Source organism: Nematostella vectensis, chromosome 12 (genome assembly GCF_932526225.1).
Source record: "Nematostella vectensis chromosome 12, jaNemVect1.1, whole genome shotgun sequence".
NCBI classification, from domain to species: domain Eukaryota; kingdom Metazoa; phylum Cnidaria; class Anthozoa; order Actiniaria; family Edwardsiidae; genus Nematostella; species Nematostella vectensis.
Window position 1 is genome coordinate 4,892,207 of NC_064045.1, and position 21,291 is coordinate 4,913,497.

Here is a 21,291-nt window from a genome sequence, read left to right on the forward strand (position 1 = left end):
AGATTCTTTCGTCTCCTCCCCCCCCCCCCCCAGCTTTTGCTCTCGCATCCAGCTCGCGCGCGGCCAAAACTCCATAGTATTTTTTCCTTCCACATATCTGTGTTATATCATAACTTGACAGGAACGGGTATTCAGTGATCGTGGAAACTACCAAAACAAAAGCTGCAAAAGATAAACGAAAAAGTCTAACTCGGGGTATACGGTAACGAATTTAAGCGCCATGAAAGTGCAAGCAGAAGGCACATTATTTTGAAATTTCACACTTTTAGGAGGCTCGGAAATCGATCAGATAGATGCCTTTTTTAATGAGGGATTCACTTAATATCACAATGATAATGTACGCATGGCCCTCAACAGAAACAAAATAAATAAAAGCTATTTACAAACCTGTTTATAGCAAAATCTTTGACGAAACTATTTACAATAACAATCCTTTGCTGATTTATAAACTTATTTACAGAGTTGTGATGTATTCTCTTAGTTTTACTGCGATGACCCGAATTAGCGCCTTCCTTTAAAAAAGCGCCCCCACCCCCTAAAATTATCCCAAAAAAGCACCATTTGAATGATGTTAACCTTCATTTTTAGCAAGCTTGAGTTGACATTCTCACATTGGTGGGGTGATCAATAATTCAAGCCTCCCTTTTTAGGCCCCCCATATTGAAATAACAAAAGCAAATACTTTATATCCAGTCTTCATTTTTATTATAGCTGCGAGAAAAAAACTTTCCCACAGAATAGCAAAAACCTCTTGCACCACGTATTATATGGTGTATGTGGTCATTGAGGTAAACATTTCATAAAGTACAGTTCTTCTACTGCAGAGTTATCACAAAAATGCGACACAATTGTAAATGCTGACTGCCAACTACAGGCGAGTTGTCAAAAATATAATTCTAAGAATGTTGTGTCACTGTACATGTTACTTTGTGTGAATTCTATAGTGTTACAGGAGTTTGCCCTTAGTCACAGTAAGGACCTTAGTCACTCTGTATACCAATAATAATTACCTGACCTCCAAAGCAGGAGAGGATACATTGATGCCATATAATTCAGACGAGGCTCATGTTCAAGTTTCCCTTCAAGCGCGCCCAGAATTCAATTTTTTTTTCTAGTTTAAGAACAGAGATCTTTCTTTACTTTTGATGTGCATTACTATGACATACAAACTCTTCGATGTATACTCTTTTGCCATCATTTTCTCTCCTTATCTTGGATATCCACTATCGCTTACGTTGGGTAATATATACACTCTGCTATTATATTACATTAACTTCGAATTTCATGTTTTATCGCCTTTTTAAAGCGACATGTTAAAAATTTCAAAGATCATACCAATAAATGTCCCAGCAAAAAAGCAAGTGCGAGAAAGCATCCATTGCCAACGGCTGATTATTAAATGTTTTTAAGATGGTTCTTTCGAAATAATATATCTTCCAATTTTGAATGCAAACAATAACAAAGGCGTGACAGATGGGGTCTTTTTTAGTGACTGAAGGCAAACTCCTAATTCATGGCAATCCATCGCTTTATATATAACGGAGACACTAGTTTTCCCTGTCATAATCTCTTCAATGCTCTTTTCTTGTCTTTCTTTTTCTTATCACACATTTTCTCATTGACTGCAACTCTTTTCTTTCCTGGCAAGCTCTCCTGTTGCCCTTCAGAAATGTTATTGGAGCTCGATGCTGACAACTTTGCATGGATTTCGGTGAACATCTTCGCGCGTTTGGAGTAGTCGTCATATCTTTCTAGTAGAAGTTTGCCGGCTTCTTCGTTTAGTGCTGACTCGGGGTTTGGGACGATGAGCAGACACTTGACAGTCTAATGAAGATAAAAAAAAACAAATATTTTGTAAACTACCGTAAATGATCGTAATTTCCACAGATAGGAGGCGTATTAGAGAGAGGCGTTCTTTACAAACAATAACGATATAACAAACCCAAATGCAGTGGGGTTCTAATCTCAGCCAGGATCACATTAGATTATAGCCTGCGTGGCAAGCGTTTCTTAACATTATGCAAGTCTCACCCAGTAGAAGCCAAGATCAGACTAAGCAAGAAGGCAATTTAATTTGATTAATATTACCGGAATTCCTATGTGTTTTTTTTAGCTGGGAGGGAGGGTAGGGGGGAAGACTTAAATAGACGGGGGTGTTTATTAGAGGGGTGTTCAATACAAACTTGTAAGCGTAGTGGGGTTCTAATCTCAGCCAGGATCACATTAGATTATAGCCTGCGTAGCAAGCGTTTCTTGACATTGAGCAAGTCTCACCCAGTAAAAGCCAAGCTCAGACTAAGCAAGAAATCAATTGAATTTGATTAATATTACCGGAATTCCTATGTCGTTTGAATTTTTAGCTGGGAGGGAGAGTAGGGGGGGGGGGGGGGGGGAAGTGTTTATTAGAGGGGCATTCAATACAAACTTGTAAGGGAACCCAGAGCGTCGTGGGGATTGGGGACAGAGGAAGCATGCAAGACTCGCTGTCACCCTGGGTCCAAGAGGATGTTACGTCCCTTTGATTGAAGTTAGTAGAGCGAAGCTTGAAGAAAGGATCCCAGGTTTAGATTCCTTATCCAAAAAAGACTAGAGCCATGGATAGAGTCAACTCACTTGCGATACAAATTCAAGTCAAGGCATACCATTAATCATCTAAGAAACGCCCAGGGTGATTATTAAATTTGGATGGCCCGAGGGAGGGGGTGAGGTGGGGTGGGGTGTATTTAATAGATAGAAGGCGTTTATTAGAGAGGGGCGTTCTTTACAAACTAAACCCAAGTGCAGCAGGGTTCTAGTCTCAGACAGGATCACGTTAAATTATAGCCTGCGTAGCCAATGTTTCTTGACATTTAGCAAGTCTCTCCCAGTAGATGTCATGTGTTTTTAAGCTGGGAGGTAGAGTGGGAGGGGTGGGGGGCGTTAAATAGAGGGGGGTATTTGTTAGAGAGGGTTGTTTATAAAAAAACTTGTAATTCTAGGGGGGACATTTATTAGATAGGAGGTTTTCTTTAGATAGTGGGCATTTATTAGATCATCAGTAATCTTCTCTTAATGTTTCTGTATTGTGCCCCTCCAATCGTAGGTGGCCTGCAATGAACCTCAATTAAAATAATGTATTTAATCTATTTTTTGTGTGTGTGATAAAAGATTCCTTATTTAAAGCTGCATTGTCACCAGTTTACTTCCGGAGGTCCGACCGAAACCTCAACCGTTAAAAGACAAAAGAATCTATTAAAATCCAAGATATTTAACAGGCCATCAGCTCTAAATTATCAATCACATCCTCAGAGAAACTTCCAATAAACACACTGCTTTCAATATTTTGAAATATTTTTCGCGTTTTCCGTTAAAAATAATCGGAGATTGTTATGTAATCTACCGGAAGTAAACTGGTGACAATGCGGCTTTAATGCTCTAAGCCATCAAATGATTTTCAGCCCAGCAATTTTACCACTAATGGATTTCTTTTGAGGGGTGCGTCTGACATTTAACAGAAAAGTGCTTTCTATGCTTACCAGTAAGACCTGCTTAATTCCTAAGTCTGGCTTCCAGTCTTTCTTTAATGTGTTGACACAGATCTCACCATTCTTTGCAACATTTGGATGGAAGATCTTGGTAAGAAAAAACCCTGAAGAGATGAATAAAATCACCATCAGAAAAGCTGCCATGGTAACCTGTTAAGGGGTTTTACGTACAAAAAAACCTCCCCCCTCCCCCTGCAGAGGCCAAAGTTTTCAAAGAAGACCTTAGCAATCTGTAAATCACAGTGTCTCCAGTGTTTTCACAAAATAGGCTGTTGTTAGATGTGTGAACAGACAGGCTGGAAAGTTATGTTGATGTTGGTCATACATGCGAGTAACATAAGGCTGTACATGAAAATTGCAGCTGCCGAGAACAACTTTTGTCTCCATCATTCCTCAGTTTTGTATTTGTAACAAAAAAAAGGCCAGCTGGAATTCATCTCTGGTTCCAGAGATGATGGATTTTAATTCAGATAGGATTGAACAGTAAGTAAAAGTACAGAGAAGAAAGATAGCATTGTTTTCTTTTTTTTTGAGGCTGAATACACATCTACCAAAACATCAACACAAAGGTTGCATCCTATTGGCTTTTCCATGAGCCTTAAAATAGCTGATGTGTGAAACCATGTGCCTTACTGTCAAATCCGTTGTATCACGATATGCGTTTTCAAAACACGATTTGTTTTGGTTTTCTGTTCTGTCAGTAAAACCATTCTGAGCCAATCAGAGTCTCGCTTTGTGCACTTCCCTGGCTATCCTCTGGGCAAAAACCAGACAGTGTCGCAACAAAAGACCAGGCAACTACACTTGGCTAGAGATGGCAAGAATCTGATTGGCTTAGCAAAATTTGTCTGGTGGAACAGAAAATCCCAAAAGACAAAAACAAATCGATATTTTGAGAATGCGTCATTTATTAGACTTTTGTAGAGGCCAAAAGTTATCATTATCCTGTGTGAGTAGGGGATAATTTATTTAAAGCACTACCTTGTAATCATGGGTTCAATGTGGAACCAGGGAGGGGTGGCTTGGTGGCCTGTGCAATGTGGTAATAAGCTAAAATTATTGAATGCTTCGATATATCACACGACTCACTTTCTTTGTGTATGTAGAATGTCTAATGTGCCAGATGGGCATTGAAAGTGTCTTTTAGGTGGACAAGCTATTCAGGATCAGCTGTACATCTTGATTTTTTTTTAAATTTGGGTTAACATTTTTTATGTTACCTTTTGGCGGTGCAGCAGGGAAATCTTTTCCTAAAACTAGTTTGATTTTAAATATTCCTCCTTCATATGGTGTGCCAGCTGAAAAAAAAAATACACAACCAACATTCAGTAATACAGATTTTTAAAAATTTGGTTCCTCATCATCAATATCTTGAATCCTTGAATGTTTGAATTTAAATAGATAACATTAACATGATTAAGTTTGATTTGCTGTATGCTCAACAGAGATCAAACAGGGACTCTGATTTGGACCTAGCTTTCAGCCATCTTTCCTAGCTTAACAAGAACTCTTCACCTTTCTCCTTGTTAGTAGAAAAATAGTTATTGAAGAATTTAATTGTTATTTTGCTTGTCTATGATTCTTCAGTGAGCCATGTATATGCATCAATAACAATACTTTTTAAAAGTTTTATAAAAAACTGTAAAAGAGGTTACATCATGTCATTTCAACCCACCATCTTTGGCTATAATGCCCACCTACTAAAACTATCTTTTTGTCTTTGCATTCTGCTATAGTGCTAGTGCAACAGGGCAGAGCTGGAACAGAAGACTAATAGCCTAATTTAGGGTTTAAATCATCATTCCATGGAGAACAGGCCAGTGTCTAAATCATTTGAAGTACTCATATTTTTCCTAATAATTCTCTATTTTTATTATTTTTATTATTATTATTATTATTATTATTATTATTATTATTATTATTATTATTATTATTATTATTATCTCTATCCCTCCCTTGAGTTTGTTTTTAGTTTCCACAAAATGGTTATAAACAAAGGTGTGATCAGCATTCATATATAAATATATCATATTTATATATTTTTATAATATATAAAGAAAATGGCATCTCTAAAAAGAAATATAAGTTGTCTGTAGAAAAAGATTAAAATGAAAGCCTTAAAAGTCTTGGTGACATGTTCTTGAATAATATAAATGTATGATAAAAATATAAAATAACCATAGCAAAGCGGTGGTTGCCCCTAGGGTATTACTGAGCTCAATACTGTATACAGGGGTAAGTAAATCCGTTATGAATGACTACAACTGGGAAACAAAAGATTGGGAGTAAAATCTCAAACTTAAGACATAAAGATCACTTTGTGGTATTCTAAAGTCAAATATGAACATACACAACGGCTAGGGAAATGGTTTTGAAATCAACAAACCAAATTAAGGGCAAAAAAGAGTTAGTATTTTCATTTGCCCAAACATTTTGTAAGCAAAGTGGTTATTAAAAACTCTGTTGTTACATACTAGGTCCCTCGATTGATGCTTGGATGTCTGTAATGTCTTCATCATTAGAAAATACTTTTATTCCTTCGGGTGGATCGTTCGTCAGTCCGTGTATTTCTCTTGCAACTTGCTTGATTATTTGAGGAGAGAAATTCTCGACATTCGAACTTGTCTAAAGGAAAAACAACAACAGACAAATTGATTAGCAATAAAAATCTATATCTTCGTTAAAACATCAGGCTTATCAAATTCTTTTACTAACTGTAGCCATTCTTGAAGCTTGCTGTATGGTTTAAATGGAGATCGGACGATAAAAAGGCGCGATTTTAGGGGTAACTTTCGCTTTGGTTCAAGCAAGACTCCAAAAGCTCTCCAACGATTTACGTTTGTAATGGAAGATGAAGGAAGCGGCCAATCAGAGCGCGAAAAGATGCCTGGGTTCAAGTGGACTCGGCATGTCATACACAGCTAACCCATGAACGAGCTTATAAGTATTACATACTAAGTACAACAAAAGTTCTCATCGTGTGCCCAAAAAAACGCACTGGGAAAAGGATACAAATTGTAAAATCTGTTGTAATAGTGTTGAAGAAATAAGAATCGAACATAAAATCATTCTCTATTTTCTTCTTCAAATATTTGGGATACCTGTGGACTGGCCAGTACTCTAAAGATGGCGGATTAATTGAAAGGCATCTCAAAGGAGCGCAAACAACCACGGCATGTTGACGAGGTAGGAATTGCTGAATTTTTCTTTTACCATTGCCTAAGAATAGAATAGGGATTTTAGGTATTTTTGACAGCACGTAAGTAAAATAACCTAATACGAAACAAACACAAATAACGACGAAGGCTGATAAAAAATAAGATTATGGTAAACATGAACCTAGTTTTATACAGGATACCAGAGCATACCTGTCAACTCTCCCGCATTAGGCGGGAGTCTCAAGATTTTGGACCCCTTCTCCCGCTCTCCCGCGTTGAGCACCAAATCTCCCGCTTTTTATCAATTTTTATCTCTTTTAATTAGAATGATCCTTTTAAAGAAATAGGCCTTTGACTTATTTTCTATCAGTAATGAAAAATAATAATCCCTTTTGAAGCACCATTCATCGAACATGCATGCGAGTGTACGGAAAGCCATTTTTCTTGCTTTAGCTTGTGAGCCCCCTGTGCGGGTATACCCCACCCCTCCCTCGAAATATTTTTATACCCTGCCCCTTCCCCCCAAAGAAAACTCTCAAGCTTGAGATTTTCTGGGGTTGACAGGTATGCCAGATGCACCCAGGGTATTCAGCGAAGCTGCGCCCTGTATTACTTGATTATACAAATTCACTCTATATTTTCATCAAGAAGATAGAGGCAATATTTATATAGCCGTGATTTTCATTTTATATGCATAACTTATTTCATATGTTTTTATATCCTTTCAAATTATTGAGAATACATTTCTTGCTTGGATAGTCTGCTGACAGTCATTTGAAAACCCCATTCCCATGGTCCAGGAAGGAAGGAAGGGAGGAGGATTTTTTTATTTTACTTTTAAAATACCCCCACCCCGTACACTAAATTCAAATGCCCCTAACTTTTGGTACAAACAATACAACTACATGACATTTTAGACAACAAGATATTTTTATCCACAGAGTTGGGAAAGTCAAAGATTGAAAAACTGACAATTCCTTCTACCTCCTCGGGACAGATTCTCTTTAAAAGTGCTCTCAACCCCCAGATTAACCCCACTTTTCCCGGGACTATAGGGGTGGGGGCTCAAATGGGTAGTGCATTAGTGCCACACATGCCCTTCCCTCGGGCTTTTGGGAAGGCCTGCCCCTGCCCCTTTTTCAGACATTTGGCTTCAAAATAACAAGAATTATAAGAAAATATGGAAGAACAATAAGTCTGGCTCCCCCTTTCTTGAAACTTTTTGCTTCGGCCCAACCTTTTTTTAACTTCTGGATCCACCCCTGCTTTGCAAAACAATAAGGAAATGGTATATTTATTGGCAGGGTTTAGATGCATTAGGGTGCCATTACCTATTTATCTTAACTGATTATTTTACTTTTATTTATTTTACTACTTTATTTCTGGAACATAGTGTTCAACATAGGTTGTCAATCTGGATCTAGAAATCTTATCTTTGTTGTCAATCTGAGTAAACTTTTTGATTTAAGATGTTGCTCTTCAGAAAAAAATAACAAACTAATGAATGCCAATCAGATACCTAAAGGGCGAGCCACAGCACAGATTATTTATATTCCTTTATATGAAATCGAAGTGGTTTACTTTAACTTATCTAACTTCCTGTCCATGTTTATGTTTGCGGAGTGAACCTGTGAACATACTCTTAACCCTTATACTATAGATAACTCAGTAGAACCGAATGAATTCGCATTCGTACTTCCGTTCGATCGTGTTTGAAAAATATTTGAACATAATATTATATTTTATATATTTTATCAAAAGTATATTATGAAGGACTACAGTTGGGAACAGCGGCGGGGGGGGGGGGGGGGGGGGGGTGGGGTTAATACCAAGACAAACAAATGTCCGAATTATTAGCGGGCTAACCGAGAAGAAATACATTAAAGAATGTATTAAGGAAAACCAATAATAGTTACCCGTTCGGTTAGAGTTCTAAAAGATGTCTAATAAATAATATCGACGCAGACCAAAGTTTGTCCGAGCTAGCGTAGCCTGATTTATGAGACGACACGCAATCGTTCCGTATAACTACCTTTCCCTTAGAAAAAATGAAACGAACGATCAAGTGCCTTCTGATAGATCAGGCTACGCTATCGGGAAGCTCAGGTTATAGGGGTTCTTCTCTAATTGCAATGCATATAACGCTTGGGAAGAACATTTGGTTTCCACGACAATACATAATGTAGCGATAAAGGACAGTTCTGGTTCCCATGGTTTTCCTGGGAGATGTTGTTATAAGACAGACAAAGGGAATCTAGCATCATGATATATGCGCGGTGCAAAATTTTTATTGTAAATGCAAAAGATAAATATTTGCAAAGCTGTGAACGAAAAAAGACGCAATAAATATCTTTAGCTCGAATAAAAAGATATATGACACTTCATCTTGCTCACAAAATAAGTGCGAATAGTATCAACTTACTAGCCAAGTTTCTACATCATTGCATGATGAACGACGTTGAACTTTTACCTGAAATTTTTTTCTCTTTTCCTTAGTCTAGAGAGTGGTAAGCCGTCGTTGCGAGATTTATATTTAGACAACTTTGTCTTATTGAATTCTCGTCGCCTTAGATAATTGAAAAAAATATCTTATTGACAATAACGGTTATAGCGAATGGAATACCTCCTTTTAGATGCTTTAAAATGATGAAAAGGGTCTTCAAGTCTAAAATACACTTAGATTAAATTATTATGAAATTATGATTATAAAATTAATATTTATTTTCTTTACTCCTTGAATAGTCGCCAGTTTGCCTTAAATTCTTATTCAGTCGAATTTGCCTATATTTTATATTTGTTCATTATCGTTTGATGCTAAGGGTAAGGTCTTGTTCGCCTCGAAAAAACGAATTATGTTGGATTTAAAGCCACGATATAAACGTTTAGAAATTTTCCGTCAAAAGAAATGCAATCTTTATAAACAAGAAACATTTCCAGTGAGGCTGAATAACAGTTTGCATAGATAGTCTATGTTGCCTTTATATGTATGCATTTATTTTGCGTAATATAGCTTTCCCTTTCCGACAAAAGAATAGGTTATCCTTTAGAAAAAAAAACCTTTTCCGATTTTGCCCAGTTGTTAAAATAAACTGTGCAAATGTCAATCTATAAGCGATCTCTCAATTCATATCGTCAAATTTTCCTCCGTTATTTACCCCAATTGCTCCGAATTCGACTGAACCAGTAAAAAGAAACCTGGTTTATATCTTATTTCGAAACTATAAGCCTGCTCTGTAGATACCACATACCACCTTTGCTTTAAAACTGCCGACTATCTGGAGTACAAAGACTGGAAGATGAAATACATTGACTGAGAACTCGGCTAGCAATAGGGCTAAAGGCTATGGCCTAGCGGAAGTAACTAACTAGTTGGTTTAAGTCCCGAGTTTTATGACTGTCACTGAAGCGTTTTCATTGGCTAATGGTTGACCCCATGAATTGTGAGGTAAATGCGAAGCGACTCAATAGTCTGATAGTTTACGAGCATATAAAATACTCCCTTGATAACTCATTGCTCTCACAACACCGTGTCTCGAAAGCGTGTGTTTTTGCGCCAATCGTATTCTATGCTCAATCAAATGTCTTTCGATCATTTTAACACCCGTTTTCTGTGCAACCATGTCCGCCGGTGACTGGTGCTCTGCCGATGAAAGAAATAGCTCTCTAAATAATTCATACGGTATTTTTGTCAAAAATTTGAATAGGCAGAACGGCGAAGTTTTTAATGTCGATATTGTAGTCGTAGTAACAGGGAAAATACTAAAACTGGTGATAAACGTTTCGCTCGATTTTGACATGCGTTTAGCTGCCAAGTTTTATTTTCTCTCTCTCTCATACGTATTGTTATCAATCATAATAGAAGACTTCGGCAGACAAGCGTATGGACTAGATTTTCACCACCAACTATAGAAGTAATTATTATTTCTTTTTTTTGTATCATTTTATTTACCTCAAGGAACGCCTCTTGTATTAAAGGCTCTCGCTTGTTTTATCAAAAAAAATCATTTTGTAATAATTTCCTTTGTGGGTCGTGGTGTTTTCGACTGCGATTCTGAAACCGCTGTGAAAAGTTGGGGAATACGGCTTACGAAAACTTCGAGCTTCCAGAAGGAATAAGCCAATCATTAAATGATAACAGTACTCAGGAAATTCAACTGCAACTGAACACCAATAATTTCACTCAACACCTCGATTTCGCGACATTATAATCCAAGAAATAACAACAGCATTTTACGCCGAGCCCAAATACAATAGCTTTTCCCAAACAGAATCAGCTCAGTTTCGCTAAACTTTCAGTCCTGATTGCTTTGTTTCCGTTTAGCTCTCCACGACTCCCTAGTGTGTGTATTTACAAGAGGTTACGAATTATAAAGAGTTTAGAATCATTCAATTGGAACGCGGACTTTCGCTTTGGATATTACACAATCGCATATTAACACTCTACTGTAATACTCCAAATACTAAAATAGATGCGACAGATTCATCCCGATAGAAATGAGATTTCAAGGAAGGTGTTTTAGAAGCGAAAGGGATAAAACTTTGAGGGCGTTCCGAAATCCGCATCAACCAATAATAGATCATGGGTTACACACACACGAGTACAAGAGGTTTCGAATTACAACCCCAAACGCAAGCATCCAAGTTTTGAGTAATAAAAGGCCTTAGAATTGCGAATTCTAAACTGGGTAGAGTGACCTTGTTTAGGTGACCTATGAAAGCGAGACAAAATGAACCGTGTTTCCACTAGTTGTCCTATCAGAATAGCGGCGCAATCAAGAGATCTCGAAGTGTAGTTATGGGTATTGTGATGTAAATTAGACAGGCCCTTGACGCGCGACGCCTAGCTCTGACACACAACTTTCGCCGATTATTGCTTGCACATGCGCAATGCGATACCACTCACAAGGCGAAATAAGACGGTTGCCGAAGTAGGAAATCAAGTTGCGAATTAGGGCTATTTAATCGCGTCGCTGGTCCCCAAAGTACGTCCACAAGTGTAGCAGGCGATTGCAAGAGTACTAGGTTTGTATTGAGTGTATTTGTGGCGGGTTCGTGGCGTGTTTGTACAGGGAATTTTAAACGACATTGCGGAGTTGGTTCGTGGCGCTCTGCTGACATCTGAGAAGGCGTGCTAGACACTGCAAGCGATATGAGTGGTCGAGCCATCTTGAACATGCAGTTCGCGATAGATTCAGCGCTTTCTTCAATTTTGTTTGCTAATCAACTCTCTACCTACTACCGATGCGCTCCACGCTTCCGCAGGAATGATATTTTAGCGCTTTAGGGTATTTATTTGCGTGAATGATATTTCGTCGTTTTTTGTGCACGGTATTTTGCATGTGATGAATTCCATCATACAATTACAATATCAATTGATGGGGCATATTCCCCTCCAAGTGTAACAGCTACACAAACTTACGTGAGAATTTATTTTCTTCACCCTTAATCCTACTCCCATGGCCTGCCTCTAACGGCGGGTGCTTCTTGTAGAGTTTAGCTGGATTTCGGTTGCGCTGCTGGTCTATTTGCCTCAGGTCACTTTGAAATCGAAAATGAGCGATTCCTTGTTATGTTGGAATCTTATCAAGTTTTCGCTTACAGAATACAGCTCCGTTAATAACCGCATCGGATTCACCAGCTGCAAGTATTGGCCATGATTGTATCATTTACTGGTCCGCCAGAAAGCCATTTGGCTGCACGCGGGCCCTAATTTATATTCGTGAAGTTCGACTCGCTCATTTTGCTTGTGTAGTAGATGTTATTTTTATGAAGAGATGGACATATCTCGAGACCTAGTTGCCAAACTAAAACCTTAAAGAAGTTTACTTCGACTAGATTCTGAAGTAACCTGCCTAATTTTGGTTAAATAGTGGTTTTCTGCGGCTGATTCGGGGACATTTCGAACGCGTGTTTTCGAAGGCCACGCTCCACTGAACAGTGAAATGAATAAATTTGCTAGCGACACAACTCGCTTGGACGTGTGACAAGTTACAAAGACCAGAGCCATACGCTTCACTCCTAAACACAAAATCTATTTTCCCATACTTCTAAACTACCCTATCTACAATTCGTTGAGTTTAATCAATGCGGAAAAATCCTCATTTTACCGCCCGTACAACTCCGAGTTTTAGACTTGTATGCCTACATTAATATTCATGAGGATTTAGTATTTCAAAATAATTGCCCGATGTTGAATTGTTTGAACCGCTGCTTTTTGTAATAATAGCTAGATCGACGGGTTAAATATATGCGTGAAACGAGCTTTGTTGAGTTAAGTGCTTGACTTATTTAAAACCTTCGAGATTTACTTCTGCGCTAACTTTTGGAGCGAGTTTTCCGTACCATCTGTCAAAGCTTTCTATATGTTCAATAAGCCGTATTGTCGTTTTAGCCGTGTTTCATCACAGCTACAAGACGCGAAAACTGGCACAAAATTTAAAACATTTTGCCAAAATCAGCTTTGCGATTCTTAGCCTGTGCTCTGCCCTAATTCTTTGTAGATGCATGGGATCCGATGCATGTTCGTATGGGATTAGACTGTAGATTCTATGGTATTCATTTCTTTCGACGAGACTCAACATATGCTAGAATCTTTTTGATTGGTTGACAAGGCGGTCGTTTGGACTTGTGCTAACCTTCATAGTGACCCCGAGAATATTTGTTATCTCTGATGTCCAACGCCTCTTATAAAAGCGTACGAATAAAGACCTCTTTGGCGACAAATTAACTGCAAATCACGGTTTAAACGGGCTTTCCCGCAAATTTTTCAACTTTATTTTTATGTATTCAACGAGAAAAAATTTTAGCCTTTCTCTTTAAAAATTAACTCTAAAAATAAACGTCTTAATAAAATAAAAGACATCCGGTTCGATATTTCGAACATTACAATATTTCTTCTCGATAATTTTGGGAAATTAAATTCGTTCCCTTTTGGTAAAGTTACAAATGCAAATTCTGATTGTTTTATTCTTTTTAAGACCTGTTTAAACGAATTGCACATTCCTGTCTTTATAGAAGGTCTGTTTTATTTATTTATTTTGTGTAAAAAGAAATGTTTAATGATTTGATATATCAGTAATTCACAATTGCATTCACATGTTTTCCCTCAATAATTTGCTTAGAATCTGTTTAAACATTATTCCTTTTTTCATTCAAGGAAAACGTGTTGAAGTTTCAGGGATGGACCCAGGCCTAAAGTTGACTGATTCCAAATGGTCACGGACCAATCAAGGGAAGGGGGGGGGGGTATAGGGGCATGCCCAACAGGAAATTTATGAAATTACGTGTTTGAAACATGCAATTTGCCGAATTTTTAGGAAAGCATTTGGCATTTTAGGGATTTATTCAGTCAGATTATAAATTCAAGGTTAAGTTTCACAAGTGCTGTATTATGGTCATTTAAAACTGAGTGACTTCATTCAGTCAGATAATAAATACACTATTCCTACCTAAATCAACCAAGTTTGTGTTCTTGAAAGTGTGGCGAGGCAAGTACCAGTTTGTCTCTTCGAATACCCCTTGGCAATTTTCAAATGGTGTGATTGTAATATATATAAAAAAACAACCTCACCTTGCATTAATACGTAGCTTGTGCCACACAGACAGCAACTCGTGTCAATAATTGACTCTATGACCTCTCAATTCTAAGCAATTTTACGGTGCATTATCCCATCTAGTTGCTGATCTATTGGCACTTCTCCCCTTTGCATGTTTCTCCTAGATTCATCCGTTAGGGGCACCGAAAATTCGTGTACTGGTCAATTTTACTCGTGTGGTATCTTATGATAATGTTGAAAGAACAAGTGGCTATTTCACCAGCCTATTTACCTTACTAAAAAAACGGCCGAAAATCTTCCCAAATAAAACAAGGGTAAACAGAAATGCCATTAATATACTAAGAATACACAAAAGGATAACACTCCTCCTTTCGGCAGACAGGCTCTCCACAAGAAACGTCTGCATTTTGTGAAGCTATGCTTTGCTTTTCAAGATTTTGGTTCGAGAGATGTGTACAAGAGATCACACGCTAAAGCAAGCAAAGACCTACTTTCTCAGGGGTAGCATTGGTATTTTATTGTCAACTGATTCCAAAGTGATTCACACGTTATAGCAACCAATCAAAAAAGAGCTTGAGTGATTCCGTGTGGACCGGATTCACTGAAATCAGTTGAATCAGCCTGAATCCATCCCTGAAGGTTCCTACAGTGCAAAAAAATATGCTATTCTTATCAGTTCACATTCCATTTCACTTAAAACATCCTAAGTATCACTATCATAGAGGGCAGTGGAGGTGTTCTATGCTTTATTATGCCAAGAAGCCAAACTAGCTGCCACAAGTTTTCTGTCTGAATTATGTTTTTAGGCTTAACTTCTCAGCCTCAAGAAGGCAGACAAACTTTTCTTTTGCTCCTACGAAGGGATGATAATGCTCGAAACATTAGTGCAACTAATCTGTTTCACAGAGGCGTTTAACATACCTTTTCAACCTTGTGGTGATTTATACCTTGTTTTCACCACGCCTACGCAGACCATCTAGATTTTCTACAGCTTGCCTGAAGTCTTTCTAGTTAAACCAGACAAACTAGTAGCCACAGATTTTTTAACTTTTTGAATCTTGTTTTTAGGCTTGACTTGTCAGCCTCAAAAAGGCAGCCATGGCAGAAGTGCCTGACCTGCCATCTGCTGCAGCTCATATGCATGAAATGCACAATGAAATAAACCCCTGTGCTGTAGGAAATACAGATGTACCCATGCTTATTGAGGAAGAAAAGACCTCAGAGCAGAAGCAAAAGTTCTCAACTAAAACAGTGGAGAATATTGTCAAACATGGGGAAGCCACATCCACTGAAAAGGCTACCAGGGGTGTTGCTGCCCTAGAAGAATGTGATGGCCAAGAAGCTTCTGATGAAGATGAGTTCAAAAGTGATGGGCTGGAAGAGTGCGAGGAGGATGACAGTGACGGCCATGATGATTCCTTAAAAGAAGTTGTTGAAGACTTGGAAATTGTAAGTCAAATTTCTCAAATCCAAATTATGCCTTATTGGGCAGAGTAAACATATCCATGTTTGTAAACATGTAAGTTAGTGTCTTTCCTTTTTGACATATCTTTTTACTTTACTTACTTGGCAACATGTTCAATGATTTTTAGGTCAAATTCCCCATCAAAAAGTAAAAAAAAAAACAAACAAACAAATAAAGATGTAATAAACATGATTGGGATTTGGATTTTATGTGTCTAAATGACATCACCATAGAGTTTAAAAATCTTGAATGGTTTATTAATGTATTCCTCTGCTAAAACATTACTACTTTGGATTGAAAGTGATAAATCACTAGTTTTATGCCCAACTTGACCAAGCAACTGTGTAACCTAAATAAAAATGGGGCATTGTAAAACATTATTACTCTATATAATTTCCATTTCAATGTACACTTTTTTTCATATGCATTCTATGACACCCATTCTCATCAAATCCTGATATGTTTAGTTTAGCGTTTAGCTTATTACCTTTAATTTACAGGACATATCTAATCCTAATACTCCAAGCAGTAGAGATGACTCTGGTATGGTAGAAGATGTTGAATCAAAGGATAATGAAGATGGCACGGAGGGAAAGACAGATGACCAGAAACCTATCCGGATGAGAGTTCTTAACATGTCTGATCTTGGCTGCTGTGAATATTGTGGAGGGCCTGTGAAGAAGAGAAAACTAGCCTCCCCGCTCAGAAGGTTTTGTTCTAAAGTTTGTGCCAAAGCTTTCAAAAGGCCTAAGGTAAAGAATCATTGTTATGTGTGAAATCCATCAACAGCACTTATAGGTGTTAATTTGATCTGCTTGTGGTAACAATGGCAACAGAGTTACTGCTCCATGCTGGAACCACTGTTATTACTGATAGTAATAAAATTATTACTGATTAGAGCCCCTTACATGCACAAACAGCAGGCCTGTACCCAGGAGGGGTGCAGAGGGTGCGTTCTTACTTCCCCACAACGGCAGAAAGTCCACTTTTGGTTTGCAATAGGCCAGGGCTTCTGGAATTACGCGAAAAACCCCCTCAAAATTACGCAGAAATCTTTGCTAAATTAGGCGGAAAATCAATCATTACGCGCTAAATTATGTGGGATTTTGCAATACATTTTTCTTTAAAAATAAAAAATTTTACGTGATTCTTTACTGAATTTCGCGCTAAATTACACGGAATATCAACTGTTACGCCCAAACTACACTTTGTACCGAAGAAAAGCACGATATAACTTGAAAAGGTTATTTTTTTGCGTGAAAATATCTTAGGCAAGATTTCATTGGCTCCTAGCCACAAGCCAATTAAAAAAGGTATTTTATTATTAGTCCTTGGCCTTCGCGGTTAAGCAAAGAATGCCCAGTCATTTTATTTGTTTTCGAAATTCAGTTCGAAATATTGCGCTCTTACGAAGTATATCTCTTTTTTTACTAGAAATAGAGGTTATAACCCTAAAAGAACACATCAGCTGTGCAATTAAATGTTTTGTCTTTCAAAACTAAGCCAAATTGCGTGGGATTACTCGGAAATTTGTGGATTACGCGGAAAAAGCCAGAAGCCCTGATAGGCATGCTATTTGTAGACAAAACAAACAAATTGAGCAAAAATAATTGAGCTAATTCAATCAAAAAATAAATCTAGATCACTCTGGTATGTCATTACTCTATAAGTCTGACGTTTTTGGAGCCAAATCTGATAAAAAATATCCCGTGGAGATACTGCAGTGGTCTAAGAGGGAGTTTTGTTCTAGCAATTCTGCTCCTGTAAGATATAACTACCCATGCTCTTACCAGCTTTGTCACTTGATCCCAAAAAATTTTCAGACTCTTAAAATGCTGCTACATGCTGTCAGTTAAACCTTGATTGATAAATCCAGTTATGTTTTGAATTTAGAGATTTTTTACAGGAGGTATTTAAAATTGACAGCTTTTTACAGGAGTTTATTAAACTGACAGTTTATTTGCATGAGGGATGTAGCATCTGATATGGTCTAACCTCTCAAGAAGTTTAAAATCCTAAATTTGCTCTGGCTCAAGTTCTAGGGGCAGATCTATTTTTTTTAATCTTTGTCATAAAAGGTTTGACCTTTTTAATCAGGATGGAATTCAGGGAACTAAATCTGAAAAGTTTTTTTTTTTAATTGGTAGATAAAGTGTTATTGTTGTATTTGTCATTAAAAAGGTTAAACTATAAGGGGGTTAAGGGGTGTAATGAAAAAATGTTGTTTTTCTATTCTCCAAACAATTCCATTCCCAAAATCCTCTGATATTATGATGCACTTTTTTGCTGGTGTGGTTTTTCACATCACATTTTACTTACTTTTGATGTTATTATCTCCCTCCCAGTGCATCTGCTAATACCTTTGTACCACATTCATCCCCCATCAAAAGATCCTTTTTTTGTTTTTAGAAAAGAGATGATGGAAGTGGACAGGAGTCTGGGGAGTCTGGTATGAAACATCTTAACATGAACAACTTTGAAACTGTTGTAGGTAGAGAGTTATATCTCAGGGGGTGTTGTCAACATGAACAACTTTGAAACTGTTGTAGGTAGAGAGTTATATCTCAGGGTTTGTTGTCGACATGAACAACTTTGAAACTGTCATAGGTAGAGGGTTATATCTCAGGGGGTGTTGTCGACATGAACAACTTTGAAACTGTTGTAGGTAGAGGGTTATATCTTAGGGGGTGTTGTCGACATGAACAACATTGAAACTGTTGTAGGTGCAGGGATGATGCTACATGTTTTGAGGTCATAGCTACTTTGGGGGGTCAGTACACAGCTCTTACAAGCTGCAATTTGATTGGGCAAATGAACAATATCCGCACCTTGACACAAAGAACGAGAAGAATAGAGACAAAAGAACTCTTTTGTAGAACAAAGATGATAGGAGACAAAGCAGCTGTGACTTACTCACTTTGGAGACACATCTATTTTAACTTTGTTCAAAAGCAAATAGGAAAAGAAAAGCAAATAGCATTTGTTGCCGGGATAAAGGTGTCAGCGATTCCCTCTAATGCCCAACCCTTACCCTTGTTGCCAACAAATTGTTTTTTTCTGATATATTCACATGATGAAAACTTTTATTACCCATCAACTTCAATTGCATTGACATGAGGCGAGCAAAGCTTGCATAGATATTTTTTGAGCCAGTGTATATAGCTGATAGCATTGGAGGCTATAATGATTTCCTGTCATCTTTATATCTTATTTTGTGAGTCAAATAATTGTCCATACCTTCAAACAAAGACTATTTAGGTTGTAAATTCGAGATTGCACAATATCAAATGGAAACATTCAAATGAATGTGCATTGTTTCTTAAACTGCAAAATGCAGAAATTTTGATTTTTTCTTTTATATTATTCAGGTTTTTCTTAGTTATCATAGCAATTCAAAACCATCCATCAATATATGGAAATATGGAAAGTGTGATGTTTTAGATTTTCTTGCCAAAAAAGAAAATATATTATTTAACTCTGGATTCAATCCCATTTTGCAAGGCAAAGATAATTAGCAATAAATAGAAATCAAGGGTTATATTATGGACTTTAATTCTGACCAAACTGTCTCTAGGTGCTGGTAAATCTGAGCCAACCTTCAAGATGACCTGGTCAAAGTACCTCAAAGCCATCAATGTAAAAGCTGCCCCCGACAACTGCTTCAAACATGTAAGTGATGAGTGTATAGGCACATTCCTAGAAATGATGTTATGTTTATTAGTCATTCTTATGTTGTTTTATGGGGAATGGGTCAAGTTGATAAGCGAGTAGCATGCATGGCATGTCCCCCCTTATGCTGAATGATAATTTATTTTATGTTTGATACACGTAGGGAGTTATCCAATCCCCTCAGAGAGCTCATTAGGATATGCTCAACAACACTTTACATTAGTACATTACATCTTTTGTAAAAAGCAGTTTTCCAATCAAGCGATAGTATACTCCTGAGAATTTGCCAGTGACACCTCTTATGATTTTTTCAGACAACCCTAGATGTCCCAGGTTTAAAACCAGGCATGAAATTAGAGGCAGTTGATCGGAACAACCCTCCCTCGTTTTGTGTGGCCACTGTGATCCGTTGCAGTGGGCACCGAGTGTGTATCAGATATGACGGGTATGGTGCCGACAGCAGTAATGACATCTGGTGCAACTTCCAAGCGGATGAACTGCACCCCATAGGCTGGTGTGCTCAGAATGGCTACCCTCTACAGCCTCCCAAGGGTAAGAGTGGGGAGGGGGTTCGATGGGGGGAAGGAGGGATGGTCAGTGGGGGAGGTGAGGTTTTTATTAGCAGATCCAATTATTTTTTGCACGAATATATCTTAGGCGAGTTTTCATTGGCTCCTAGCCACCAACCAATTAAAAAAGGTATTTTATTATCAGTCCTAGGTCTAAGCGATTAAGCAAAGAACGCCTAGTTATTTTATTTGTTTTCGAAATTAAGTTTGACATATCACACTCTTATGAAGAATCTGTCTTTTTTTACGAGAAATTGAGGTAAAAACCCTAAAAGAACACATCAGCTGTGCACTTAAATGTTTTGTTTTTCAAAATTTAGCCAAATTACAAGGATTACGCGGAAATTTGCGGATTATGCGGAGAAAGCAATCATATGACATATGATATATGAATGATAAGCGTATGTGAAAATAACCCACCCAGAGTCAGTGGTGACAAGATTTAACATTCGAAAGAATCATATTTCTATAAGATGGAGGAACTTAAGCAAAGATCCAGCACAGTCCAGTGATGTACACTGCATACCGTAGAATCTTATTTATGGACATTCTTATAAATAATTCTCTGTGCCCTTCTTTATGGCTGAAATTTGTGTGACGTCTGTATTTCTACAGGCGTAGGAAGCAACCTGGAGGACTGGCGAACCTTCCTCACACAAACATTGACCGGAGCTCTTGCAGCACCACAAGATCTCTTCAAGAAGGTACTGTGAGAGCATAATGTCACGCCATAATGACATGGAGCCACAGTGTGATGTCACACCTTGAGGTCACGCCATGTCATGCCATGGTGTGACTGCACGAGGTCACTCCAGGATGTAACACTGTGGTGTTACATCATGAAGTCACAGTATGATGTCATGCCATGAGGTCACGCCCAAATACCATGCCCTGAGGTCATAGCATGATTTCACTGTCACACCATGAGGTTACTGAAAGATGTCATGCAATGAGGTCATGCCAAAATACCATGCCCTGAGGTCATAGCATGATTTCACTGTCACAACATGATGCTATTGTATGATTTCACTCAATATCATATCATGTTATTATGTCATGTAATTATGTCATGTAATTATGTCATGTTATTATGTCATGTAATTATGTCACACCATGATGTCATCCAGTGGCGTCACAGCTATCAAACCATTATATAAAAAATATATAGAGAGAAATAAGATGTCACAGCTTTAACTTGCTATTATGTGCAGTTGAACTTGGTTGAATTACAGAGCAATAAAATTAAACAGTTGTGTTATGCATTCATTGAAGTGTGTCCTGGTTGGATGGTTGAATGGGTATGGTTTCCTTATACGATATCATGACCAGTTTCTTTTGGTGCTCTCAGGC

General features: G+C 37.8%; 2 protein-coding genes across 6 annotated transcripts in view; one reads left to right on the forward strand and one right to left on the reverse strand.

Annotated features, from left to right (window-relative positions):
• Positions 1–688: 688 nt before the first annotated feature.
• Positions 689–6,398, reverse strand: LOC5509668 (ubiquitin-conjugating enzyme E2 S). The gene is made up of 5 exons (XM_001630118.3): positions 6,240–6,398; positions 5,999–6,149; positions 4,745–4,822; positions 3,516–3,628; positions 689–1,824 (listed from the first exon to the last, which is right to left on the reverse strand). Exons 1-5 carry the CDS (start codon positions 6,246–6,248, stop codon positions 1,561–1,563), a joined length of 615 nt encoding a protein of 204 aa, XP_001630168.1. The 5' UTR covers positions 6,249–6,398; the 3' UTR covers positions 689–1,560.
• Positions 6,399–6,619: 221 nt separating this feature from the next.
• Positions 6,620–21,291, forward strand: part of LOC116616629 — a 36,851-nt gene continuing 22,179 nt past the window's right edge. For 4 of the 5 annotated variants that reach the window (XM_048719383.1, XM_048719386.1, XM_032378619.2 and 1 more), the window contains exons 1-8: positions 11,551–11,704; positions 15,307–15,687; positions 16,204–16,455; positions 18,113–18,152; positions 19,278–19,372; positions 19,687–19,924; positions 20,557–20,645; positions 21,290–21,291. The exon at positions 21,290–21,291 is cut by the window's right edge and continues 251 nt beyond it. In XM_048719383.1, coding sequence (XP_048575340.1) covers positions 15,337–15,687; positions 16,204–16,455; positions 18,113–18,152; positions 19,278–19,372; positions 19,687–19,924; positions 20,557–20,645; positions 21,290–21,291 — 1,067 coding nt within the window. In that variant the 5' untranslated portion in view covers positions 11,551–11,704; positions 15,307–15,336. Of the gene's footprint in view, positions 6,711–11,550; positions 11,705–15,306; positions 15,688–16,203; positions 16,456–18,112; positions 18,153–19,277; positions 19,373–19,686; positions 19,925–20,556; positions 20,646–21,289 lie in introns of those variants that run through there. The other variant, XM_048719384.1, reaches the window with a different exon arrangement.

Coding starts and splice junctions, on each gene's coding strand:
- LOC5509668 (XM_001630118.3), bottom strand. Junction 3,629..4,744: donor CCCTGCTGCACCGCCAAAAG/GTAACATAAAAA, acceptor TCATCTCTTCAG/GGTTTTTTCTTACCAAGATC. Junction 1,825..3,515: donor GAATTAAGCAGGTCTTACTG/GTAAGCATAGAA, acceptor TATCTTCATTAG/ACTGTCAAGTGTCTGCTCAT.